Source organism: Canis lupus, chromosome 25 (assembly GCF_011100685.1).
Source record: "Canis lupus familiaris isolate Mischka breed German Shepherd chromosome 25, alternate assembly UU_Cfam_GSD_1.0, whole genome shotgun sequence".
NCBI lineage: Eukaryota > Metazoa > Chordata > Mammalia > Carnivora > Canidae > Canis > Canis lupus.
Genome location: NC_049246.1, coordinates 48,392,389 through 48,420,160, shown reverse-complemented (window position 1 = coordinate 48,420,160; position 27,772 = coordinate 48,392,389). Strand labels below are relative to the sequence as shown.

The 27,772-nt window shown below is 54.1% G+C and overlaps 1 protein-coding gene and 2 long non-coding RNA genes across 3 annotated transcripts in view; 2 read left to right on the top strand and 1 right to left on the bottom strand.

Annotated features, from left to right (window-relative positions):
• MLPH (melanophilin) overlaps positions 1 to 17,143 on the bottom strand; it is a 45,729-nt gene extending 28,586 nt beyond the window's left edge. Inside the window, 2 exon segments of the mRNA NM_001103219.2 lie at positions 10,205 to 10,335; positions 17,000 to 17,143. Of these exon segments, the coding sequence (NP_001096689.2) occupies positions 10,205 to 10,314 (110 nt within the window). The 5' untranslated portion in view covers positions 10,315 to 10,335; positions 17,000 to 17,143.
• LOC119865973 lies at positions 9,013 to 12,794 on the top strand. Its single transcript, XR_005378888.1, has 3 exons — positions 9,013 to 9,429; positions 9,907 to 10,438; positions 11,736 to 12,794. It is a non-coding gene; the product is annotated as an uncharacterized LOC119865973 (long non-coding RNA).
• Positions 17,144 to 17,352: 209 nt separating the features above from the next.
• On the top strand, positions 17,353 to 25,020 carry LOC102156101. The gene is made up of 3 exons (XR_005378887.1): positions 17,353 to 17,577; positions 24,031 to 24,173; positions 24,489 to 25,020. It is a non-coding gene; the product is annotated as an uncharacterized LOC102156101 (long non-coding RNA).
• Positions 25,021 to 27,772: the final 2,752 nt, after the last annotated feature.

Genomic DNA, 27,772 nt, shown 5'->3' with positions numbered 1-27,772 from the left:
GCCGAGAGCGTCCCAAATGTAAACTCCACAGCCCGGGCCCTTCCTGAGAAATTAACCTGCAGGGGTGCTCCAGACGGACCCCAGGTGTGACCCTAGGAGCCGGGTGTCGGGGCCTGCAGGCACCGATGAGCCTCAGGAGCAGGATGCTGAAGTATGGAAAGCACGGCGCCCCAAAGAAGCAGGGCGGTCAGTCACAACTGAACAGGACAGCGTAGCATAATGATAACTGAGGAGCAAGTATGTGGATCTTTTTTTTTTTTAAGACTTTATTTATTTATTCGTGAGACCCAGAGAGGCAGAGACACAGGCAGAGGGAGAAGCAGGCTCCATGCAGGGAGCCCGATGTGGGACTCGATCCCGAGACCCTGGGGTCACGGCCTGGGCCAAATGCCAGCGCCAAGCCACTGAGCCCCCCCAGATGTCCCCTGGTAGCAGTATTTTTAAAGCGAGCCACGTTCGTCCCCGTCTCATGCCAGGGGAGCTTTCAGAGAGTAACTCAGGAGCCCCGATCTGTTGGCAGAGATCGCAAATCCACATCTCCACCTGTTTACCTTTCTGAGGAAGGTTTCACAGGCCTAATATTTGATTTTCGGGCAGTGCCCTTGGAAACAGGGTGTTCTATTTAGGTAAGCTGGGTCCTCGCCCAGGGGCATGAGTCACTGCCTGCGCCGAGCGCCCTCGCTCCCCCTGCACCTCAGGATTACCCAGGATTACCCAACCCTTTCCGGCACAGACGCAGTCGAGAGGCCACCATCCTGAGCCTCCATCGACGGGAGCGCAGCAACCTGCAAACTCAGGACCTCATCGGCCGTCGGGGCCAGCATGCAGGTGTCCCCAGGCCTGGCTCTTCCCCAGGCGGAGGCGGCTGAAGACCTACCCGGGGCCATTACCTGCCCGTTCCCTTCAAGGGGGGTTGCTTAGGTGCCACTCAGTACTTACGGGACATGAAAACATCACGTGCGCCTTTTCTGTAGCTACGACTTTTTCATACCCGAGTAACGAGGACGAATGTCACTTAGGAGCAATAATGCAGAGCGACGCGGAGCAACATCTCCCCTCCCCCACGCAGTCCCACAGTTAGCGACTTCTGGACATTCTTGGACATTCCTCGCCGCTGGGGACGCTGGCCCATCCTCAGCGTCCTCTCCTGGAAATGCAGATAATAACAGAAGCCACGTGGCAAGCTGGTCTAGGGGGTAAACGATGCAACACAGACAAAGCCCCAAGTGCACGTTGCTCATCTGTGCACACTCAAGACAGCTGCGAGTCTTCCGGCGGTCAGGCACTGTGCTGGGTGCTAGTGACAGACTGGAGCCCTCGCTGGGCCTGACACGGGTGCCGAGCCAGATTCTACTCAGCAAGTGCACGACTCATAGGATAACAGATGAGCCCTAAGGGCCGTGCAGGGGGATCGAGCAGGCTAAGCAGAGAGAAGTGTTGGGAGGGTGGTGACTGTTTTAGAAAGGGCACCCGGGGAGGCTTCTTGGAGGAGGCGGTGTCTGAGAAGGGATGCGCGTGATGTGAAGGAGGGAGCCAAGGAGACCAGGGGAGGAAAGGTGCCTCCCTGGGGGCCACGGGGAGGAAGACAACGGGGCAGGGAGGGTGGAGGGGAGGCGTCCAGCAGAGAGATGGCGTGGCATGAACCCGGGTGGCCGCGTGGCTGGTGAGCCACAGCTGGGACTTATTCTGAGGGTTGAGCCAACCGGGCTCGTGGGGGTGTGAAATGTGGGATGAGAGGGGAGGAGTGGAAATGACTGTGATTGCTGGGCACTCGGCCTCGGCCCCCAGGCTGACTCCAAGACGGGGAAGTGGGGACCCTGGGGGGGGGAAATCAAGACCTGCCTTAGACACGCTGGGTTAGAGATGCTGATTAAACCCCCTGCTGAGGGCAGCCCAAGTGGCTCAGTGGATTAGCGCGGCCTTCAGCCCAGGGTGTGACCCTGGAGACTCAGGATTGAGTCCCGCATTGGGCTCCCTGCATGGAGCCTGCTTCTCCCTCTGCCTGTGTCTCTGCCTCTCTCTCTCTCTCTCTGTGTCTCATGAATAAATAAATAAAATCTTAAAAAAAAAAAAAAAACAGCTGAGGCGCTCAGCAGACAAATTTACCTGCTTCTGTGGGGTCAGAGGAAAGTTCTCGGCTGAGGGCATACAGCTGGGACTTGCTGTCTAGACCTGCACTGTCCAATACAGTCACCACGCGGCACATGTGGCTATCTATGTTTAGTTATAATGAGAAAAAAAAAAAGACGAAGTCAGTTCCCCATTTGCATCGGGCACATTTCAAGTGCTTAACAGACGTAGGTGGCTCCAGGTCGCGTCCCTGGTGGGCAGACGTAGCTCAGTTCCTGCCCCACAGGTGGCACAGGTCTGGAGGGTGTTAGCACCGTGGAGCAGGTGCGCATCCCTCAGGGAGGGGGTATGCACAGAGGAGAACTGAGGTGGGGGCCCCGGACCCCCCGAAAATGAATACTGGGTGGGGGTGGGGGGCAGGAGGATCAGCCAAAAAAACCCCAAAAAACAAAACAAAAAAAAAAACCAAAACAAAACCAGAAGAGGCTGGACTCCCAGGCACGAGCGTGGTGGAGCAGAGCAAGAAGCGCGGAGCCCCTGTTACTATTACACTTTTCCGTGCATGTTAAAAAAATGAAATGCCATGTAACCATACATTTCCACAGTCTGCTTTTTCCACTTTAATACCTCGTGAGCTGGTCCTGAAGATTTATTGCTGCAGCTTTATTTTAAATGGGCTCCAGGCGATGCCTTGTTGGATTCACGGTAACACGGTAAAAGTCAGTTATGTAGCCAAAGCTTGTAATTTTGGACGTTACGGTCTTTCTAGTTCTTCACTCTTAGGATCCTTGTTGTGAGGAATTTCCTCTCTTGCTTCTCTCCGTGGCATGACTTTTAGCAAAGAGCTTGCTGGCGCAAAGGGCGGGCACCCGTTTAGGGTTTGGTTATGTTGCCCCAGACTGGCCTCCGCAAAGGTCTAACTGATTTATCCCTCTAATCAGCCCTGCATTTGCCTGCGCCCCACAGCCGGGCTGACCCCTGGGGTTCTCGTTCATCTTTGGAAATACGTGAAAACGTTATTTTGATTAGTCTGTATTTCTCCTGGTATTTCTTCAGGTTTATTGGATATGTGCATTACTTATTTGGGGAATTTCCTCTTCATATCCTTTTCCTATTTCATCGTTTTTTTTTGTTGTTTTTTTTTTCTTTTTGGGGTTTTCTCATTTGGAAAACTTACTCATATTTCTAAGAAGCTCCTTACATATGAAGGATATGAATCCTCTCCACTTACACTAAATTGTTTCTTCTTTTTTTTTTAATATTTTTTTTAATTTTTATTTATTTATGATAGTTACAGAGAGAGAGAGAGGCAGAGACACAGGCAGAGGGAGAAGCAGGCTCCATGCACCGGGAGCCCGATGTGGGATTCGATCCTGGGTCTCCAGGATCACGCCCTGGGCCAAAGGCAGGCGCCAAACCGCTGTGCCACCCAGGGATCCCTGTTTCTTCTTTTTTAAAAATTAAACCTCTCTCGCCATTTCTCTCAAATAAATGAAATCTTTAAAAAAATAAAAATAAATATTTTCTGTTAAATTTCATATATATGTATTTTAGTCAATACTTACTGATAACTTCTGTTGTGATTTCTTTTTTTTTTCCTTTTTTTTCTCTTTTTTTTCTGTTGTGATTTCTGCCTGCATTGCTGTACATAAGTCCTTCCACTGGAAACTGATTATTATTATTGTTTTAAGATTTTATTTATTTATTCATGAGAGATACAGGCCGGGAGGCAGAGGCACAGGCAGAGGGAGACGCAGGCTCCCTGCAGGGAGCCCGATGCAGGACTTGATCCCAGGACCCTGGGATCACGCCCTGAGCCAAAGGCAGATGCTCAACCACTGAGCCACCAGGGGCCTCAAGATTATTATTTTTTTGAATTTTATTTATTTATTTGAAAGACAGAGAGAGCACACAAGCAAGAGGAGTGGCAGGCAGAGGGAGAGGGAGAAGCAGACTCCCCGAGGAGCAAGAGCCCGACGCGGGACTCGATCCCAGGACCCCGGGATTATGACCTGAGCTGAAGGCAGACGCTTTACCAACTGAGCCCCCACTTCAAGACCATACACATATTTACCTATATTCTCTTTCAGGAATTTTCCTAGTTACATATTTTACATTTTTAACATCTCACTTCAAAATCTGAGGTTAACCCTCACCCCTGCCGGTGGCTAGCTGTCCCCCAACTGACCTTTCTACTGGTATGAAATGTTACCTTTATCGTCCTAGGAACTGTTACCCTTGGTTGTTCTTTAGACCTTTCCATGTTGTTTCATTGATTAATCTGTGAAGGCCCACTTGATTGATTGATTGATCGATTGATTCGAAAGGGCAAATGTACCCCAATGTTTATAGCAGCAATGTCCACAATAGCAGGGCCCGCTTTATTTTAATTAACGTAGCACTGAAATAAATGATCTCAAGGAACGAAGGCCTTTTTACTATTTTTATTTGAACTGCTTTACCTTACATTTTTGTTTTTCTGTACCATTATCTCATGTTCCCTAAAGTGCCTTGGGAATCTCACCAGGGTCCCAGTTGGCTGATTCTCCGGCCATTGAGATGCTTGTGCAATCTCGAGCATACGGCATCACTTGCTATTTATTTAACATTTTCATGTGAGGCTCCACCATGTTTTGTGCAATTCTCCATAGTGCTTTTGCACATTTCTGATTTGTATATTTCTGGGTACCTCGTATTTTTATTGTAAATAAGTTTTGTTCCTATATATTTTCTAATTGATTATTTTTCCTATATATTTTCTAATTCCTTATTTTTCCTATATATTTTCTAATTGATTATTTCCGATGTCTAAGAAGGGGACACTGATTTTTCTTTTATATTTTTTGGTAATTAGCCAGACTACTACATTCTCTTTTACCTTGGCTTTACGGAGAACTACCTTGGGTTTTCACATCTGCAGATAACAGGTTTGTATCTCCGGGATTTATTCTGCTGCCTTCTCTAATCGCTCTGGCCAGCCCATCGAGAGCAGAGCGAAATTAGCGGGATGAGTGCTAATGATAGAAATCCTCTTCTTGTTTCTAACATTAATATATCCTGATGACTATTATTTGAGAGATACTTTCATCATGTTAGGAAAGTATTTTTAGGGCGCCTGGGTGGCTCAGTCAGTTAAGCATCAGCCTTCAGCTCAGGTCATGGCCCTGGGGTCCTGGGATCGAGCCCCACATTGGGCTCCCTGTTCAGCAGGGAGCCTGCTTCTCCCTCTGCCTGCTGTTCCCCTGCTTGTGTTCTCTCTGCCGAATATATAAATAAAAATCTTAAAAAAATAAGTATTTTTATTTCTATTTTATTAATTTAACAGAATTATCAGAAACAGCATGCTCCCACTGAGATAGTCCTATGTTCCATCTCCCTAACACCCGGGAAGGCTCACAGCCCAGGCCTTGCACTGGGTAGCAGGCTCGGGGTAAAGAGGGCCATTCCCTCACACGAGGATCTGCCCTCCACTGAGGCTCGAGGTTCATCCACAGCAAGACATATGCCCTCGTTACAAAGCCCACGGCTCAGGACTCGATGGTGGGAAGCAGGTAGTAAGTTAAAGGTATCCTAAAGCACCTCACTGGTGCCCATGTTGTTAACATCCTAATTTCGTTTGTCTTTGAGGTTTTGATTCTTTGGAGTGCAGTGTCACGTCCTGATGGGAAGCCAGGAATAACAGGACACTCTGTACTGTAAACACCCCACTCCCGAGTCCCTGGTCCCACACGCCAACTCCAGGGAGAGACTGCTACGTGCCTGGGGCTAAATCAAAGACAGCATGGCCTCTTTCTTCCTTCTTGTCGTCTTCCAGAAACGGCCTGCAAGGAAAGCCACCCACTCGGGATGCTCTCTATGTGGTGCCATCCACTCGGGAGCTGGACCCTGAAAAAACTCGTTCTGGTCGATTCAGCGGAGAGGCAGCTGTGTTTTCTATCCGGAAAGCCACATCAAGAGGCTCCTGCTGAGGCAGCGGCCAAGACCCTGCGGCCCTCGCCTCTCACAGCTGGGATGGCCCCTGTGTCCCCCATGGAGCTCTGAATGTCCTCACACAGCCCGGGTGAGGGATCAGGGGCGTCAGTATTTGGAGGGGATGCTCTACCTCTGGTCCTGCAGGTGTCATGGAAAACAGTCTCACAGCCATGTGGCCTTCGTCCTCCCAAATATCAGCGATCTGGGCCAGCTCATTTGTCCTGTGCTTCGACAGAGGAGACCCCAAGCTGCGCTGCTCCTACAGGGAGGGACCAGGTACCGGAGTCTCGGCCCAGGCCCTGTCCTAGCATCCTCTACAGTGGATTGGCATTTCCACATCTGGGGAGAAATCCACCAAATACACATTTCTGTTAACTCGTAGACGTTAAAAGAAATATTTTTGTGGTTTGTTTTCAAACTGGTATATTCGGTGAGCTGACTGTTTAGCAAACTGCCCCTTGGCAAATCTGCTCCCGGCGAATCAGGCCCATGCACTGTGTCCACCGGATGCATATTCAGGGCAGGAAAGTTCTCTCCATTTAGTGAACGTGTTTCTTGGGTTTCCACTTCTTTCCCCCATTAACTTGGTTCTATCACTGACTGTGGAAGCTTCCTCCAGCTGAGCTGTGCACTCGGTCTCCCTTTTGGAGGATGGCAAAGACATGAGAAACCCGTCTGAGCGATTCCCGAGCCGCTGGGTTTGTCACAGCCACTGGGTGACCACTTTCTCCTCTTGGCCCATGACTGCTTCATGGATCAGGGAACCTGGGGGGGCTGGCATTTTAGCCAACTGCTCTGTAGAATCACCTCTGGTGTCAAGAACCCAGGGTCTTCATTTTCATGCTGGGTTTAGCCGCCCCTTCTAAGCAGAGCTGCCCATCTGGGCAGAACCTGGACCCACGCGTTCGGGCCTCACGGTGCTCATCACGCCCACCCTCGTGCTCGGGAGCACATGTCTGGGTCCCGCGGCTGCCCCCGGGCAGCTGGGGGTGACGGGAGAAAAGGTCCCTCACGGTCAGAGGCAGCTTTCCTTTCTGTTGCGTATCTAACTAGCAGCATAGTTACCAAGAGACAAAACCGTCAGAAACGATAAGAAATATAAAAACCCTTCCCTTCCTCCTCCCTCCCACAGTGACTCGTCACTTCCTGAGCCACCTGCTCCACGCATGTTTGCACAACAACCAGCCCCGGTTATGCCTTTTGGGCTTCGCTGCTCTTGACCTAACGCTCCTGGGACACAGACTCTCCACGCCGCGGCCTCTCTGCACGCTCGCGTTCCCAGGGCCGTACGACCCTCCACTGAGTCAACATTCCCCATCCGACCTCCTCCCGTCTGATGGGGGGATTTAATCAGCCCACCCCCCGCCACACGGCAGGCCAAGTACCCGGAGCAGAGAGGGCCGATCCCCCCCATCACCCCCCCACCGGGTCCCACTTCTGAGCAGACGGCTTCGGGCACTTCTGAATGAGGAAGCCGCCCTGACCGTGACTGGCCTGGGGACCTGGCCCGCGGCGTCACGGTCCGCATCCTTGTGGGAGCCTTCCGTTTCCAACAGCGGGAGAGGTCACCTGGGCCTGTCTCCTCGTGGCAAGAGGAATAGGACACTACGGAATGGTGGACATCAGAAGGGACTCGCCTTCACGCAAGAAACAGGCATTTCTGGGACACCCACTCCGGCTGGCTGAGCTCAAGGGTCTCTGGGAAGGAGGCTGCCTCTTGGCACCTGGCCCAGGTGGTCCTCCCTCTGCTCCCTGGAGAGCTGGGCTCCCTCCTTCTCACTTATCTGTGTTTCTATAGACTGAAAATAAAAGTCGACAACAGCTGGGCTGCCCGGAGGCAGGGCTGGGTCCATCCCTGGGGAAGAAGGTGCCGTCAGGAGGGAAGGCTGCTCTGGCTTTGCTGGTGCGAGCATCGCGGCCCTGGGCAGAGCCCGGCGGCTGGGCAGGGAGCTGCTCTGGGTCACAGAGCGAGAGGACGCTGCAGTGTTCACAGGACGAAGGGAAGAGAGGGAGGGGACCTCAGAATGGGGAGACCTCAGAGGCAGGGAGAGAAGGGGCGGAGGGCCCCGTGGCAGCTCGGGCACCTGCGCGGTACTCGGAAGTCAGGTCAGGTCAAGGCCTGCCGTGGGCTCCAGTCTGAGGTCTCGTGTGGGTATGTTAGGGGCTGACGGTCCCCGGAGGCCAGCACGGAGGCAGCAACTTCATGACCAAAGCCCGGGGGTGACCCAGGGGCCCAGGGCGGAATGGGCTGCACCAAGAGGCAGCAGGGATCCTCTGGCGGCACTGACCGGGCCCCCCCTGCGGGCGCTGCAGGCATTGGGGGGACCCTGCTTGCTTCTCTTAGTGGCTCGGCCATTATGTGGGCTTTGTTCTGTGTTGGGACCCAGAGCATCCCTCGCCCCTGGTCCTCCTCGTCTCCCGGGGGAGGAGGGGGCCCGTCTTTCTCTCTCTGGACTCCCTCCCTCCTGGGGGGTCTCCTCCTGTCTGGCGACTACATGTTGGGGTCAGTTGAATAATGCTCTCCTTCCCACATGAAAATGGTCTATGGGGCAGCCCGGGTGGCCCAGCGGTTTAGTGCCACCTTCAGCCCAGTGCATGATCCCAGAGACCCGGGATCAAGTCCCACATTGGGCTTCCCGCATGGAGCCTGCTTCTCCCTCTGCCTGTGTCTCGGCCTCTCTCTGTGTCTCTCATGAAAAAATAAATAAAATAAAAGAAAAGAAAATAAATGGTCTATGATCCTAATTCCCGGGACCTGTAGAGACATCACCTCACAGGGCAAAAGGGACTTAGCAGATGTGATTAAGGACCTCGAGGAGGCAGCGAGATTACCCTGGACTATCTGGGTGGGCCCGATGTCATCACAGGGGCAGAGGGAGGAGGAGGAGGCGAGGGGTGGGGGCCGGATGCCAGGCTGACCGCCCTGAGGACAGAGGCAGGGCCAGGTGCCCGGGAGGCTGGGAGAGGCAAGGAAACAGGCTCCTCCCTGGAGCTTCTAGAAGGAACGCAGGCCTGCCGAGACCTTGATCTTAAAGCGTCTGACCTCCAGAACCCTGAGAAACGTATGCCCTGTGAGCCGCTAAATTTATAGCGTTACAGCAGCCCCAGGAAACGGATATAAAATGTCATCTATTGGTGAAAACTCTCACAGTCCCCGAGCTCCCGGCCAGCTCACGTGGAGGCCACCGGCCCACCTGACGCCTACCAGGCACCTAACCGCAACGTGTCGGAACCCTTTCCCGGCGTCCCCCAAACCCGCTCCGCCTCGTCTTCCGAGGGGGGAGATGGCGACAACCCATCCCCCCGGTGACTCAGGCCACGACCCTGGCCTCGCCCTCGGCACCCGCACATCCAGTCGTGGGCAAACTTGCTGGCTCTGCCCTCGAGGTACGTGTGACCATTCCCCGGGAGCCATAGGGTTGCAGAGCAGAAGCCGGGTCTTGGGGTTCCCCGGGCTTGACGGCTGCCGGGGCTCAGAAGGCTCAAGCCCCAGAGAGGTCCTCCAGGACCTGCCGCCTGGCACCCCGCTCCTCACTAGCTCCTCTCTGCCTCCGCCTGGGGTGCTCTTTCGGCCATTCGCTGGGCTGCCCTCCTCCTCCGTGATCCTTTGCTCCGGGGTCTCCTTCTCGATAGGCCTCCGGCCCACACGGACACCAAGAAAGGATCATAAAGGAGCTCGGGGCACAGCTAACGTCACAGGAGGGGCCGCGGGTAAATACTGGCAGAGGGTGTTGGCTCGGTCCACGGCCACCCACTTGAGGATGGATGCCACCCAACACGCGGGAAAGAGAGGCGAAGCCAGCCTTGATGCTGAAATCCCTCCATCCCGACATTCCGGGTGTTTCCCTATTTTATCACCTTCAGCTCGCCAGGTGGCCGAAGCGTCCCTGGACTCAGGAGACCACGGGACCCTGAGCCTGAAGCTGGATCAAGAGGAACTAAAACCATTCAGGGGACACCCGAATGCAGGCTGGAAGGTCAGATCCCCTCGTTTTACTCAGAAGGAAGCCGAGCCCGGAACGCAGGATGTCTCCCAGCGCCCGGCTTCCCATCCAGCGTCCTGCACCTGTGCTTCCTGCTGTCTGCCCCCCTCCCCCGAGGGCGCCCCGGTGAGGCCCCTCCTGAGGACGCCGGAGGGACCGGCTCGGCCCCACACACTTACTCCAGTCGTTCCTCTTCTTTCCTTCTCAGGTCAAAGTCCCGCTGAACCACTTCCCAGACGTGCTTGGCCTCTTCGTCCGTGAGCTTGGAAAGATCCAGTTTTTTCCCCATCTCTGCTTGTCAGGATCACACCTGGAATAGGACAGGATCACAGGTGGTCACCCCGAAAGCCCGTGGACAGAGGCTACGTCACAAGGCCCCACAAGAGGGGCCGTGGGACACGCCGAGTTCCCAGGTACTTTGGCTCCGGATGGAAGGGTTTTCTAGAACAGACAAATGCTTGTCTGGAAACTTGTGTTGTTTAAACGGTGTAAGGTTTATGTGTGATGTTCCTGCACACTTGGAACTCCCACACGTAGCCCCGGGGCCCTTTGGCCCTCCACTGTGACATAATGTCGGTGACGTCAGTATCTTTTCCCTGCCCCAGGGTCACGCGCTGCAGTGGGGACCCCAGAAACGCTGGGGAAACGCTGCAGAAGGGCTCCATCCCCGGGGCTTCTCGCCTTCCAGCTCCTGGTGGAGGGTGATCCTGTCCTGTTTCCAGGCAACTTCCCCTCAGATTCATGGTCAAGCTGTGGAGTCACCGTGCATGCCCTGGCCCCCTGAGAGGTCGCCCCAGCCCGATGTCCTGAGGTCACTGTGTCTGCGGGGGGGATGGGGGGCCTGCACATACTTCCCAGGGTGGAGCCCACCTGCCGGCAGAGGAGTGGGGACCAGGCCCGCAGACAACATGGTCAGCGGGAGTGGGTATACCCGAGGGGGGTCGGCCGTGGGGCTCGAGCCTGGGCGCATGTTAGGTTCACCGCCAGCGCTGGCCTCCGAGACCCTGACTTCACTCAGCTGCTTAACGGAGTAGCGCTGGGCGCTTGCCTCGCAGGGGGCGCCGGGGTGGCTCAGTCGGTGAGGCTCAGGTCATGATCCAGGGGTCCTGGGATCGAGTCCCGTGTCCAGCTCCTTGCTCAGGGGGGAGTCTGTGTCTCCCTCTGCCTCTGCCTCTCCGCCTGCTTGTCCCCCCACTGCCATTCTCAAATACATAAATTAAGCCTTAAAAAAAACAAACAAACCCCCAAACCGAACAGTGTGCCTCGAGGACCAGCAGCATTTCCGGGGAGCTTGCTAGAAATGCAGACTTCTCAGGCCCCGCCCCAGACCTCCTGATTCAGAATTCATATTTTAAGGAGATTCCCAGGTGGCCGTGCTCACACTGGAGGTGGCCGGTGTCGCTGGTCCCGGGACCCCTCTGAGCGGCAAAGCTCTAGCAAAGCAGGACAGGGACAGTGAAGGGGTTGGCTGAGCGAGACTGAGGATGGACACGGGCCCCCCTGCTGGTTCTTCCTGCAGAGGAGTCACTCGGGCCTCACGGATGCTGACGCTGCCGTTACACTGGGTACAAAGTTGAGGCATTACCACACCTGGGAGGACTTCACTGGGGATTCGAGCACACGGGGTCGGGGTGCTGCCCAGAGGGGCCCACCCTGCTCAGCCCCACCCCCTTCATGCTCATCCTTGGAGCATTTCTTTGCACGTTCTAGTGTGACGGCTGCTGTCCCTCGTCCCTGTCCAGCTCCACGAGGACGGAGACTTTGTCATTTCCCTGGCACACCGCAGGCACCGTTCCGTGCTCCCAGCGCCCCGGCCCGAGGACGAGGCCGCTACACCCACATCAGCTCTTCTCTGGGCACCGAGGCTCAGGGGAAAACATGGTTTGGGCGACCCTTGTGGGGTGAGAACCTGTGTGACTTCAACAAGCCTTCACCGAGGACTGTCGCCCGTGTCTCAGGGACATCGGAGAAGGGGGTCCCAACTGTCTCCTCCCCCTGGGAACCCTTCAGGCCAACCGAAAGACGTGACGTTGCTTCTGAGTTCTGGGGAGCACCCCCCCCACCCCGCCCCGTGCTGTTCACATTTGCATGTTCGCCGCGGAGACGTCAACAAAAACTGCTCTGGGCCAGAGAGGACTCTGATGTGTTTCACAAGGGGTTAATTAGTGACAAGCGACATTTCCAGGGCAGCCAGACACCACCTAACATGAGCGCTTTCTCAGAGTTCCCAACTAAAATGTCCCCTGACCTCTGCCTTAAATTGGTGAAGAGTCATTTCTTAATATTTTTTGCACCAAACCCTCAGGGGTTCCCCCTACGGGCACGACGCTGACCGTGAATGACACATTCGGGAGTTGCCTTGCTGTGCCAGTCATTCAAACTATTTTCACGGATAGTTTAGATTTTGGACAAGAAAACCTTAAAACAAAATTCACTGTTGCCGTTCTCCTGGAATACGCAATTTCTGGTTTTTGAAGCATCGGGGGGAAAGTTCTTTTGTGATGGATGACTGGGGTTTATTCATTTCTTTAAACCACTTTTGGAAAAAAAAAATGTATCCTAAGAACCACGTTCATTGAAGTTCTATTTTCAGAGCAGATGAGAGAGCCGTGACCATCAGCTGACTCGTTACCACGTCTCCTCTCCAAAGGGACGTCATTCCAGGCTTCCTTTAGGAAACTTAGATGGTGGGGCACCTGGGTGGCTCAGCAGGTTACGTGTCTGCCTTTGTCTCAGGTCATGGTCCCGGGTCCTGGGATCAAGTGCCGCATCGGGCTCCCTGCTCTGCGGGGAGCCTGCCTCTCCTCTGCCCCTCCCCACTGCTCGTGCACATGTGCTCTCTCTGGTGCTCTTTCTCCCAAACAAATGAATAAAATCTTAAAAAAAAAAAAAAAAGATAGTAAAGAATGAGGGAGAAATGCAAAACAAAAGGAAACCAGTATACTCTTCTTACCCTGCAAGCCCACCTATCTTAGAGCACGCCCCGTGAGCGGCCAGTAAGCGGATGGATGGGAAGGCGGCTAGCCAGTCAGAGCTGCCTCCCTCGCCCCCCAATCCCCGAGATCTGAGGACATGTCTCCCCCCTCCCCTTCTCAGACTGTTCCTTCTCTTGGAAGCTTCTTGCTCGTAAGGATGGCCCCTTGGTTTCCCAGCTCCGACAGCAAAGACCACCAAGGCCCCGGGGACCAGATGCGTGCTGGACCCAGAGGGTCTGGGCACCTCTGGGGAGGGGGTGCCTGCCAGGAGGGGGTGAGCCCCTCAGAAACATGCTGAGATGCAGACAGGGGAGGCCAGCAGGCCGAGGGCGGCAGGCGGCCACACCTGCCCCTGCGGAAACCGAGGCACAGTGGCTTAGCACCCTCTTGGGAGTTCCGGTCGTGAGCCCGAGTTATTAAGGGAAGCGACATCTGTTCACTGTGCTGTTTCACGAAGCCAGAGCTGATGGGATCTGGATTGTTAACGGGCATCTGACACCGCCAAGCCGAGAACCAAGAACTGCATGTGTCACACACGGTTCCACGTCGCCTGAGACGTTTTACTCTTGTGCTTATGTTGAGCTCCGATGCAACCTCCAGGGGAGCTGGGAGGGGGGTGCAGGGAGGGGAGGGAAGGACGAGGGATTCCAAAGTCCACATTCGCCCGCTGTGCTGTGCCGCAGTGCCGGGAGGTGGGGGTGGGGGTGTCGGTGAGGGTCCCTAGGGCAGCGTGTCGCAGCACAGCCAGGAATTGGGAGCCAATACCCGGGGATCCCTGTCGTTATCTACTGTGACCGAATCTTCCCACTTAGGAATTAATGATTTTAGTGCTTTTTGAAAACTGCCTTTAAAAAGTGATCTCAAATTGAATGGAGACTATACTAGACTTCAGCATTTACAAGGCACATACCACACGGGCACCTGGGGCAGGCATCGCTAGCAGCCCCTCTGGGTGGCCTCAGGCTGGTGCGCTGATGCAGGCGGCTCTACCGGGGGACCTACGGGGGCTCATGGAAGCAACAGCCCTTCAGCCAATTTTCCCGTCTCCCATCACTACACACCGGGCTTGCTCCCCGAGACCCTGAGCTGCCCCTGGATCCCCTCCACCCACAACAGTCACAGGGGGGCATGAGGACAGGGCACCTGCTGACCCCATCCAGGAGCAGGGCTGCTTCTGCCCCTGCCCCCCCCCTCCCCGGGGAACCTCCCAGGGTGACCGTGCTCACGCGTCTGTGTCTGTGTGGGAGGAGGGCCGACTCCACTAGGCTCCTAGTCATGAGGTTCCTGCGTGAAACGCTTTCAATTTTGCCTGTTCTGCTGCTCAGATTTAATCACATTTTTAATCCCCGAGACTGTTAGCCCTCCCTAACTGTGTCAGGGTCGTAACGGAGAAAAGCAAGGGTGGACACGGGGGTTCATGAGTTGGGAAGACAGTTGGGAAGACAGAACGGGACGGGTTTTGTAAAATGGAAAACCCTGGGCGCAGACCGCTGAATTTCGCTGGTGCGTCTTTATCTGTTAGAGACCCGAGGTCATGTTTGGGCCCAGTTAAAGAGAAGCCTGGGCGGGGCAGGCTCCTCGTCCGTGACATGTGGCTCGACCACCTCCTGGGTCAGCTGCCCTCTGAGCCTGGGAGCCAGGGTGATTAGCAGTGGGCACCCGCCTGGGCAAATAAAACTGGGAAGCCAGTCGGAGTTTCCTCTCAATGCCCAGCTCCCAAAGGAGGCAGGAATGCTCTCTGCCTCCGTCGAGGAGGAGGTGGTCTTGCCGATAAAGGTTCAGGCACATTCCTGAGCGACGGTGGATGTGCCAGGCGAGGGGCCGGCTGCTTCTCAAACAGCCCGCTCTGAGCTGGCCGGTGCGGTTACTTCTGCGGGTGGGCCTGGCCGCCCGATAGGAGCAACCAAAGCCCCAGCCCTGGCCAGCTGTGCACTGAGCGCGTTTCCACCCAGAAGCTTCCGCCAACCCCGGCTCAAAGCACACCAGGCACACCTGTTGCTCCAGCAGCAACCGCACGGGGGGGAGGGGGGGCACTCTGTAGCTTGCCCACCCACCTGCCCTTTCTCTCTGCTCCCTCAGGTCTCTGGGCAGTTGCTGGTGATCCTCACTGACACACGGACACAAGCTCTGCATGTGCAGCCAAGGCCTCAGCTCAGCGTCCATAGCAAGAATGGTTCCCCGGCTGGGGCTGCGGGACGGCGACAGGGCCAAGAGTCTGGAGCTGGCTTCCCATCCTGGCTCAAGCACCAGCTGGCTCTGTCACCCAGGACAGGGTCACCGTCTCTCTGGGTCTCAGCTTTCCCATCTGTGCCACGGACAGGGTTGGGCTCCGTGAGCTCTCTAGCCCTCTCCAGCTGTGCACAATGCCAGGTTGTTAAAGGGGAGGCTCTAGGGTGGGGTGGAGGAGCAGAGCTCTTCCTCCAGAGGTTGCTTCCTCTTTTTTTTTTTTTTTTTAAAGATTTTATTTATTTATTCATAAGACACACGGAGAGAGGCAGAGACACAGGCAGAGGGAGAAGCAGGCTCCCTATGGGGAGCCCGATACGGGACTCGATCCCAGGACCCAGGGGTCACACCCTGAGCTGAAGGCAGACACTTAACTGACTGAACCACCCCGGTGGCCCCAGAACTTGCTTCTGAAATGAACAGGACAGTCATCCCAGAAGGCTGACCCAGCCACCTGAGGTGGTGCACACACAGGCATGCACCACGCTGTCATCTAAGGACACCAGAGTCACCTTTCCCATTAGCCTTCAGGGCTCTGAAACCTGTTTACCACCCCAAGCCCCCCACCAGACCTACTCTGCTGGTTTTAACTTTTTAGTTTCTAATCCCCTAATCAGTAAGACCCCCTGACTTCTCATCTGTGTGCCCAGAACTGTCTCCAGGGCACCTACCACTGTGCCCATTTTTCGGATGGGGGAGAGCACAGGAACCTAGAATTGGTACTTGGATTCTAAGGCATGAGGTCCTGGAGATTTGCGGGGGGGGGGGGGGGGGGGGCTCTTGCCCAGAAAAGTCATGGCCTTGCTAAGCTCAGCTGTGTGGCCCAACAATGAGGGGGAGGCACGGTCGTCCAGGAAAGAGGTGAATGAGCTGGACCCAAATGCCAGTGTCACTGCTGAGGTGCCCACGGTCTCCAAGCCCTTGCCCTTTCTGTGGACTTCACAGCCACAGCCAGGGTCTGCCTTTGCACATAATGGGCTTCTGGGGGCCTCGCCTCCCCCATTACAATTCTAACCTCTCAGAAGGAAATATGTAAAGATTTAAAAAAAAAAAACCCTACCACATAAAAAAAAGAAAATGTAAAAGCCCCAACCCAGCTGAAAATGGCATATTCAATATTTGATTAAGGTTGGTAGGAAACAGGTGTCTAAGCCTAAAGTACTTTAGAGGATTTATAAGTGGGGTTTAGCTCAGGCCAGGACCTGGGACCAGCGCCCACTCTGCGATGCCCATCACCCACCAATCCGTCCCACATCTCTAGAACTAGGTGGACGGGCGGCGGGGAGTGCTGTTGGTAAACAAAAGATGTTTCTAATAAAGCTGGGACTTTAGGAGCCCAGAGGAAGGCCAGGACCCTCCTCCCACCGCAAAACACCAGCCCGCTCTGTCCCCCCAAATCGGCACTGCAGTGCAGGTGAAGACTTTCATCAGATGGCCTTGGGCCCCGCGGGTCTAGCCCTGTGTCTGCTGGGTTGGCCCAAGCCTCGGCCCAGTCCACACTGGGACCCACAGCTGGCTCTGAGCGAAATCACTGTTTTGCCTAAAATGCGCTCCCTGAGAACCCAGGCCAGGCTGACGCGGGGTAGCCCTGAGGCCTGTGTTTGGGGGAAAGGGAGTGCCCTCTGCACCAGCCTGGACCAAGGCCTGGGAGCCGCTGGGGGCACTTGCACACGGGGGGAGCTGCACCCATCACCGTGGACCCTCCTTATGCCTGGGTGCCCAGTCCCAGGGCGCCCCCCTGGCCTCCCCATTCCCTGCTCTGGCTGCACTCACCGGCTCCTTTCCCGGGGCGGGCAGGCCCTGGCCCTGCCCCTGGGGCTGCTCTCTCCGGTCCTACAGGGGAAGGAAGGCGACCAGGCGGGGCGTCGGTCCGGGCGCACTGGGGCGACGAAGGATGGCCGGGGCCAGGCTGAGCGCGGGGCGCGGGGCACCGGGCACCTGACCTGGGGGGGGCGCGGGGCGCGGGCGGGCGAGGTCACATGGGCCGAGCCCGCCCCGCCCAGCTCCGGGCGCGCCTCCGGGTGCCGGGTGCCGCGCAGGTGGTGGCGCAGGTGCGGGGGGCTGGGGGGGATGCTCCGGGGTCGGCGCCCCAGGAGCCTCGGGAGGAGGGTGGGGAGGGCAGGGCTTGAGGCCACTCGCGGGAGTGCCGGGTGCCGTGGCTGCCGTGCCTCCGCCCCCAGCCAGGGCCCCGCCGGCCTGACCGCGCCCTCGGAGCGCGCGCCCGGCACTGGCTTCTCTTAATTCTTTGGATTCCTACCCAATTCTGCAGGGGAACGCAGTTGACCCCGGCTTTACCGATGGGAAAACCGAGGCTCGGGAAGCCCCCGACTGCTAAGTGGGGGTGCCCAGTGGTAAGTGGGCCTTGGGGCCCCGGGACCGTCCTGCAGGGCGCACGGGCTGCGCTCGGGGCGCGCGGACCCCGCGGGGAGTGCTCGGAGGATGCGCTTGGGGAGACCCTACGCGGCGCCCCCCGCACCCTCCCCGCACCCTCCCTGCCTGGACTCGGCGCTCAGGGCTCGACTGACTCTGCAGGTCCCCATCCCCAGCCCAAACACCCCCGTGCCTCCTCGGATCTCCCGGGGACCCCTGGGGGACCCCGTCTTCCCCTCTCTTCTGGAGTTGGACGCATTGGAGCGCGCTCCCCTCCTCCCTCTTGCTTATCATTAAAAAATACTGAACCCAAGAGTCCATCGCCCCCGCCCCAGGCCCTACCTTTGGGTCTTGCAGGCCCTTGGGCCGCCTTAGGATGGGAGGTCTCCCCCACAGCTACAAAATGGGGAGGGGATGGTTAATCAATGCATAATCGATACTGTTAGGTGAACACACACTACCGGCTCCGTTTTTGCAGAGTAGGGGACTCAGCCTTAGAGGTTCATTGTGACGTCACATTAGATGATTTGTAAATTTTTCTTTTCTTTAATTAATTTTTTATTGGTGTTCAGTTTTCCAACATAAAGAATAACACCCAGTACTCATCCTGCCAAGTGCCCCCCTCAGTGCCCGTCACCCAGTCACCACCCCCACCCCTAGCTCGTTTCCCAGAGTTAGGAGTCTCTCATGTTCCATCTCCCTTTCTGACATTTCCCACTCATTTTCTCTCCTTTCCCCTTCATTCCCTGTCACTATTTTTTACATTCCCCAAATGAGTGAGACCATACAATGCCTGTCCTTCTCTGATCGACTTATTTCGAAAGCCGCGCAATGCTGCTGCAGTTAGAGTGTTTGCCTGGCGCCCCAAGAAGCCGTGCAAGTGAATTTGGGTATTTCAGGCCCTTGGGCTGCCTTAGGATGGGAGCTCTCACCAAACATCTGCAACTGGTTGTGTGCCTGCCCGTGCTCGTGTGTGCACGCACCAGTGCGTGTGCAAACACTGGATATAGTTTCAGCTTAAAGCTGAGTTTCCACCGGTTGCCATGCTTTTCATTTCCTTACCATGTATTTTACTATTGCTTGTAAAATTAATAAATCTCTTAAAAGCAATAGGACTGTAAGTTCCTTAAGGGCAGAAGTGGTGTTTTTTTTTTAATCTTTTTTTTTTAAATATATACTTTAGTGGTCACTTAAATGAGTGGGTTTTAAAAAATGTACAGAAGTGACACATGATGATACCTGATAAAAATATATGGTAAAGAATATAAACAGTATGAAATCAAAAGTTAAATTTGTTCTTGTTCCTGCTCAAACCCCACTCCCCAAAGGCAATCATTGCTAATGGTGTCTTGGGTATTGTTCCGGGATTACCGTGGGTGTGGTTAAGGACTTGGACTCCGCATCCAACTGCAAGAGCCCGACTCCCAGCTGGGTGTATGACGGGCCAGCTGTGTTAACCTGTGCATGTTACTTAACCTCCCCGGGGTTCACTTCTTCTTCTATATTGTGGGGATAGCAATAGGATCTACATAATGGGTTGTTCTGAATCCATATACACAAAGCTCTTGGATGAGCCCTGCCACATGGCATTTGGTAAATGCTAGTTGCTCTTAGTACAGACCCAATTCATTCTTCTAAATGGTTGCATGAGTTTATTGTAATTATTTTTTTTTTTTTTTTTTTAAGATTTTATTTTTTTTTTTTAATTCTTATTTATTTATGATAGTCACAGAGAGAGAGAGAGAGAGGCAGAGACATAGGCAGAGGGAGAAGCAGGCTCCATGCACCGGGAGCCCGACGTGGGATTCGATCCCGGGTCTCCAGGATCGCGCCCTGGGCCAAAGGCAGGCGCCAAACCGCTGCAGCCTCCCATTGATGGACAGTTAACTTGTGATTTTTTTGCTACTTAAAAAATTTCTGTCCTATAGGTATTGTAGGGAATACATGGTATTGTTGACACGTATATTTACAATGTTTCAAAAAGATTACTGTACGTGCATACCTATCATTGTACACATAGATTTATGCCGATATGTTTATAGAATGAAATCCTGAAATTGAATTGCTGAGTCAAAGAATGTATGCAATTTCTACGAGGAAATTTTGGAATTAAAAATTTATTTTTATTTTTTTTAATTTATGATAGTCACACAGAGAGAGAGAGGCAGAGACACAGGCAGAGGGAGAAGCAGGCTCCATGCACCGGGAGCCCGACGTGGGATTCGATCCCGGGTCTCCAGGATCACGCCCTGGGCCAAAGCAGGCGCTAAACCGCTGTGCCACCCAGGGATCCCAAGGATTAAAAAATTTTTAACTGGGGGATCCCTGAGTGGCTCAGCGGTTTAGTGCCTGCCTCGGGCTCGGGGTGTGATCCTGGAGACCCGGGATCAAGTCCCACATCAGACTCCTTGCAGAGAGCCTGCTTCTCCCTCTGCCTATGTCTCTGCCTCTCTCTCTCTCAATCTGTGTCTCGAATAAATAAATAAAATCTTTAAAAAAATTTTTAATTGTAGCACTGAAAATTACAGAAATTTGCGTGCATGACACAAATATCTGCTCTCTTCCATTTGTAAGTTGCTGACATGATTTTTCTCTAGTGTGTATTTTATACAAACGCGGGCAGTTTTCTAAAAAACCGCATTACCATCAAAATCGCGATACATGGCTGTCTCTAATCACAAGAACCGTTGCAAATTTTGGCAGTCGTCTCCATGATATCTTTTATTGCAAAGGGTCCCATTTAGAGTATCTTAATTTCCTACATTAGCTATTTCGGGGAAGCTGGGAGAGGTCAGGGAGGAGAGGGGGGAGACGTTAGCTGTAGCGCTTGGTGGCTCCGGGCCAGGATGGGTGGAGCTGGTTGTTTCCCCTCAGCCTGACATTCCTGCCTCTCCTGGGCCTCACCTTTGGGATTCTGGCTACCTCGGCCGCTCCCCAGCTTCTGAGGGCTCCTTGTGTCCCCTTGGTGGTACCCTCTGGCTCCCTGACAGTTTGCCCCTGCCCCTTGTTCTCTTGCTCAGGGCCTGGATTGCTTTTTCTCAACACTTTGTGGTTCCATCTTGTCTCTTGATTGGTTGGTTGATGGAAGAGCCGTCAACATACAGTGTTACATTAGTTTCAGGTGTGCAACGTGGTGATTCGACGACTCTGTACGTTAAGCTACACTCACCACCAAGTATAGTTGCCACCTGTCCCGTACAACCTTATTACAATACCGTATAGTCCCCATGCTGTCCTCTTCATCCCATGACTTATTTAGTTTATAACTGCAGGTGTGTACCTCTTAATCCCCTTCACCTGTTTGCCCATCTCCCTGTCCCCTCCCCTCTGGCATCAACGTGTTTGTTCTCTGTATTTATGAGGCTCTTTCTGTTTGTTTTGTGCTTTAGAGTCCACACAGAGGTGAAATCATACGGTGTTTGTCTGACTTATTTCTCTTAGCATAATACGCTGTAGGTCCACCCATGTTGTTACACATAGTAAATTCTCATTGTTTTCATGAATGAGTAATATTCCAGTGTGTGTGTGTATTTTTACACACACACACACACACACACATATATATATATATTTTAGTCCATTCATCTATTCATGGACACTTAGGCTGCTTCCGCATCTTGGCCATTGTTAACAATGCTGCAGTAAACATAGCGGTGCAGTACATCTTTTTGATTTAGTGTTTTCTGTCTCTTACTGGTGAGGAGCTGATGCCCAGAGAAGAGGTGGAGTACACCCAGGGTCACACAGTGGGTTAGAGACCTCCCACCTCTCTAGCGCGTTCTCACTAAGCCATCCTGGACTCTCCTGAAAGCTGGTAGATGGGTGGACGCCAGAGGGCAGTCGAGGGCTCCTCCCCACCTCCTCGTCTCCCTAGTGCCTGTCTGGAGACCTTGCCTTTGCTGGGATTTAGGGGCAGATGGGACAAGGAGGGAAAGAGCCTTGTCTCCACCACTCCAGCAGGAAGCGCAGCGTGGAAGATGGCCTTCAGAGGGGGATCCTTGGTCTTCACGGTTTGGGAGGCCCCCATCTCCAGGGCTCGCTATGCAGGCTGCTTTCACTGACTGGTGGGCTTGGACTTAGCCTGATCTCTGCTCGTAGGTGGGGGCCGCAGGGGGAAAGGAGGCCCCTGGCCCACCAGGGAGTGTCCTACAATATCTGTGAGATGGGCCGGTCCAGGATTTGCGCAGAAAGGCCTGCTGTCCCCGAGCCACGGGCCCCTCCTGGGTCCTCTAGCTCACTGCAGGCAGCTGTTCCACTCCATACCTCCTTCTCCCCTGTCTAAATCCTCTGGGCCACTTTGGCATTGGGCTGACAGGGGCATCTGGGTTTCTGAGATGAATGTACAGGATATTGAATACATGCAAAATACTGCCCCAAGCCCCAGCTATGCCCAGTACTACCTGTACCTTACAAGAGAATTATGTTTTCATCAGATACTGAATGACCTTTTTTTTTTTTTCTTTTATGAATCTGGAAAGTTGGGAAAAATCCCTTTTTTTTTTTTTTTGAAAAATCCCATTTTTGGAAGCATTCTTCTGGTTCCGTGGTTGTGGGGCCAGGCAGGGAATCACAGGGCCTTTGAGGAGGTGTCACCTGACGCTGCTTCAGCCAGCTCTGCAGTGCACGGGGCCCTGTGACTGTCCCCCACACATCGGGGGACACGCACTGACCCTGAGCTGTGTTTCCCATGGGGTCAGGACCACAGCGAAGCACCTGTCTGCTGTCTTCCAACCACCCCTCCCTCCCCCTTGCTCTCTGAGGTCCAGCCTTGTCGATGGCGTCCCCCCACCCCCGCCACTCCTCTGGTCCTCCTCCCTTTTCAGTTCTTGGTTCAACAGTCTAGAGAGAGCATCTTCTGAGCGGCCAGCCCTCCCCGCCATCGGATTCTGTTATTCTGTACACGTTCCTGCAGGGCCCCTCCCACAGTGTACCTGCCATGTGTGTGGTGACCTGGTTCTCGTCTTTGCTCCGCTGCTCGGAGCTCTGGGAGCCCTGGGACCGTGCTGTTCACCCTGACGTGTCTGCTGCCTTACATGGTGCTTGGTACATAGTAGGCCTTTGATAACTGTTGAATAAACAGTATTTGATAATCATAATTATCTGTTTCGATGGTGCCCTTGATTTTTTTAAAAAGGTTTTAATTTAAATTCCAGGTAGTTAACTGCAGTGTAGTATTAGTTTCGGGCGTACAGTATAGGGATTGAGCCCTTCCCTACAACAGCCGGTGCTCATCACGACAGGTGTGCTCCTTCATCCCCATCACCTGCTCCCCCAGCCCCCCAGCCCTCCCCTCTGGTGACCCTCAGTGAGTTCTCTAGAGCTAAGAGTCTGGTTCTCGGTGTGCCTTTTTCTGTCCCCCCCCCCCCACCCTTTGCTCGTTTGTTTCTCATATTCCACGTAGGAGTGAAATCATCTTGTGTGTGTCTCTCTCTGACTGCTCTTGCTTAGCATTATACTGTCCAGCTCTGTCCATATCCTTGCACATGATGATGCCCGTGATTTTGCTCTGACTGATGGGCATTCTCCAAACAGAGCTCTGCCCCCGGCACCCGGCGCTCCTGGCAGCCTCCGGGGAAAGGGGTCTGCGGGGAAGAGGCCGGCAGGGGCCCATCTCTGGCCCTCACTGAAGCCAGAACTTTCTGCTGCCCCCTCCTCTTGCTTCTGTCACTCACCGGCCCTTACTGCGCTCCGAGACGCTGGCCCCCAACTCAGCTCGGCCTCCTCCTCTCTCTTGAGTTGGTGTGAGGTCATCCTGGCTTTCCCTCCCCAGAATGTTCTAGGGCAAGAAACAGTCTCCTTCCACTTGAAGCCCTACAGAATTTCATTTGCCTGTTCCTCCCCTGTGTTCAAGGGCTCAGAGGAACATACGATCCACAAATCCGTTTTGGCAACGTGCTTTTTCCTCATCTGAACACGTTAGGAGTTAGATTTCGATATGCTTAGAAGCAGTTCTAATTAGGCAGAGAGGCCAAGCCAGAAGAGAGAGAGAAATCTCCTGAGGAATGAAGCCCGTGACTCTAAAATCATCAGACCACGCAGGCTTTCAGGGTTCTGGAAGCTTCGGGTCATGTGAGGCATGAGCCAATGAGCCCTTGGCCTTCTCTAGATGAGCTTAATTAGGGGCTTTCACTTCTGAGGATTCAGGAACTGAGCAGAAATGGTTGGAGTCAAGGGAAAGAATTCAGGAAAATTTTCATGTTTTGTTTTGTTTTCTTGTTTTATTTTTTTTAAAGATCATTTACTTATTTATTCACAAGACACAGAGAGAGGCAGAGACACAGGCAGAGGGAGAAGCAGGCTCCACGCAGGGAGCCCGATGCGGGACTCGATCCCAGGACCCCGGAGTCATGCCCCGGGCCAAAGGTGAATGCTTCACCGCTGAGCCCCCCTGGATGCCCCAAGAATTCAGGACAGGTTATATGTTCTCCTCTCAGGAGACCCCCTTCCAAAGTGAGAAGAGCTGGTCCCCCCACCCCCGAAGACCTACTGTGTGCTGAGCAGGCACTGGGGGTGCCTGACGTGTCGACAGCTCTCGTGTTGGGTGCCTGACCCATGTGGCGTGGCCTGGGTTGTGCAGGTGAGGAAGCTGAGGATGCCGGGTCTGCACAGTTAGAGCGGGGAGCCCGGGTTTGGGCCCGGGTGGGGGTGTCCCGGAACCGGCCAGCCGCGGCCCCCAGCACAGCGGGGTTGGGGGCTCCATCAGGGCAGCGCAGCCTGGGGTGGACGGAGCAGCCCGGTTGCACCAGGCGTCCCCACAAGGGCTCCCCCACCCCCTCTTCACGCCTGCACCTCGCAGGCTGACCTCGTTTCCATTTCAGCATCATGAGCTGCACTTCACACTTCATGTTACACTCTTGTCCGAATGTTCCTGAACGTTTGCGGTGTTGCCTAGGAGATCTGTCGCACGCTGACTCTGCGGAGCCGCTGCCAGCCGGACCCTCCGGGTCATCCTGAAGCCGGCGAGGGCTCGGAGCTCCGTGCCAGCTGGAAACCAGCCCAGAACCCGGAGTATGAGATTCCAGGCCAGCGTGGCCCCGTCCTCCCTCCACCCCGCGGCCCACCCTGCGCCCACTGGCCCTCGCCCTGCCCTCCCCCTCCCTGTGGACTCAACCCCAGTCTTCACGTTGACTAGCTGCCTGCACCCCAAACCCAGCTCAAGTGCCCAGCCCCCTCTCCGGTGGCTCCTGCCCGCCAGGCCCAGATGGGCACGCTGGCTTCAGGGAGCATGGATATGCCTTCGGTCCAGGGACGAGACCTTGGTGTCCACCTGCTTCTGGGCCTTCCCTCTTGTCCTCCCTGCTCTCAAGATAGCCTTCCAAGGATCCTTGCCCAGGAGCCTGGGTCAGGTCACCGGTTTTGAAAATTATTTCATAAATATATTTCGGGGTTCTGGAGACACTGATTAAAGTTTTCAGGTACTTAAAGTCATTTTTTTTTAATTATTTTTTAAAGTCATTTAAAACCTGTAATAAAAACCTAACGCGTACTTGAGAATGAGAACGGCAGGTGCAGGTGTCTCTCAGGGCCTGCTGTGGAAGCCAGAAGGTCTCCAGCGATGTTTAAAGAGATCTGCATCCCCTGACACCTTGGGGCAGACTGTGCTGATAATCAGACCCAGCATTTAATCATAAGGATGCCAATGTAGGGTTTCCAGGTGAAATATGGGCTGCCTGGTTAAATCTTAATTTTAGGGTAACCATGAATGGGTTTTTTTTTTTCAAGTATAAGTATGTTCTAAGTATTTCATGAGGCATAGCTATTTTTACTAAAATATTCATTTGTTTTTCTGAACTTCAAGTTTAATTTGCCATTTTGTATTGACACCTGGCAAATGTGTGCCAGAGCGGGACAGGTTTTCTGTGCAGTAGACGGGTCCTTGATAGGGCAGTGGTGGCATCCTGTGACCTGGGATGGGGACTCTTGGGTGGAAGAGTCTGAGCGTGAACACCCAGATTCTCCAGAACACTCTGGGCATAAGGAAGCAGGCTCTCCCGTTGGCCCAGCTGGTGTTTGGACACCATTCGAACACGTCCCCTGAGCTAGCTGTCTGACAATCAGATGCTTATTCTCAAGACATGTCCCCACCCGGTCCTTCTTTCCTCTAGACCAGGGACTAGGGCCAGGTCTCAACAAAGCCCAAGTGGGAAAATAAAATTCCTGCTCTGGATATCAATGGCGTCTTCATGGACGTGAGCACAGGCCCTGGCTTGTATGTGTCACATACGAGCAACAGGGGAAACGTGTAGGAGCGGACTTTGAAGGCAATGGATTGAGTTTACTGATTTGAGAGAGCTTGGCCATGGGTCAGGGTCTGACCTCCCGGCAAGGATACTCGGGAGGCACGCAGATACACCGCTGAAGTGGCCCTGCAAAGCTTGGGCATGGCGTCGGCGAGCTGGTTTGGGGAGGTAGGGATGGGTAAATGGATTTATCGTGTGAGGCTGGAGGCTCTACCCCTTGACCGTGTTCCCTGGGAGGGTCCAGAGGACACTTCCCTCACCAAGGCAGCAGGGAACACACCTATGAGACGTGCTTCTGCGTCTTGATGCTGGTAGTATTGACAGTAGCTTATGCCGTAGAACTTCACTCCTTAGTGTCAGCGGGGATGCCGGGATCACCAAATAGAGTTTAGGTGGAGGTGCTCAGCTATCAGAGGCAAGGTGGGCAAAGTTGCCATAATGGCAGAAAAATCCAGAAAGGTGACCATGGGCCTTTGGCCCATTGGTATCGGTGGGGCTGGTTAATAGACCATGGTGTTCTCGGGACTCAAAAGACAAGCATCCAACTAGGATATTGCTTGACTGGGGATCCCTGGGTGGCACAGTGGTTTGGTGCCTGCCTTTGGCCCAGGGCGCGATCCTGGAGACCCGGGATCGAATCCCACATCGGGCTCCCGGTGCATGGAGCCTGCTTCTCCCTCTGCCTGTGTCTTTGCCTCTCTCTCTCTCTCTGTGTGTGTGACTATCGTAAATTAAAATAAATAAATAAATAAATAAATAAATAAATAAATAAATAAATAAATAGAATAAAAGATATTGCTTGACTGGTACATGCAGAAGAATTCAGGAACCGGCGAGCAGGAGGCTGATACCAGATGCCGCAAGGATGTCTGCACCGTGGCCCAGCGGAACGGGCTTCCTCTCACCAAGCCTGACCTAACTCTATCTTTTGCTGCGTATTGGACTGATGATGAGCTCTTCGTATGGAACCACCCCCCGGAGAAGACCAACCATCCTGGTGGAACTAGCGTGTGTTTGGGGGGATTAGTGGGCGTTGGTGAGAGGTGAGTTGGAACGTGTGATTATAAAGGACTTAGAATGCTGATTCTGAAAAAAGATGCCGGACTCCCTTTCCCCTGCTCCTCTATCTGGAAAATAACTTAATACCTTGGAAGTTATTCAACCGACAATGATCGGAGGACTATGAGCTTGCGTGGAAGAAGGTGGAAGGGCTGGAGATCTCAGGCCAGAGGAAGGATGCTCCCTGGGTTTTCCTTTTATCTGGGCGCCAGAAAGACCTGTGGTCAGAACCCCCCCTTCCCCAAGCACAGGTTAAAAGAAAACCTCAAAAAAGCCCATTTTCTCTGGCCAAGGGACTGGGAAAAGGGAGCCCAATGGAGCCTCTGTGAACAGCCCCAGCCTCACTCAACAACCGAGTCCCAGCAGGCAGTCCGATCTGTGAGCAGTGACTGTCCCAGCCTCTCCACAACTGGGTCCCCGGGGGGTCCACCTGCCCACAGATGCTGCCCACACCAGCGGGAGGGGTGAAGCCGTGTGCCTCCCTGCCCGCCACCCAGTATAGGGAGACCTGGACCCAGTGGCTTCTGTCCCTTCCTGCAGAGTGACCAGTGACCCAGGTGGCTCAGGGGAGCACCTCTTGCCTCGACACACCACACCAGCAGGGACAGAGGGACAGAGCCCCACCAACACTGGAAGAATGGGGGCACCTGGGAGGCTCAGTGGTTGAGCATCTGCCTTTGGCTCAGGGCTTGCTCCCAGGGCCCCGGGATCGAGTCCCGCGTCGGGCTCCCTGCATGGAGCCTGCTTCTCCCTCTGCCTGTGTCTCTGCCTCTCTCTGTGTCTTTAATGAATAAATAAATAAAATCTTAAAAAAAAAAAAAAAAAACACTGGAAGAATGAAGCACACCTGAATGACATGGCATGGGCTCAGGAAACC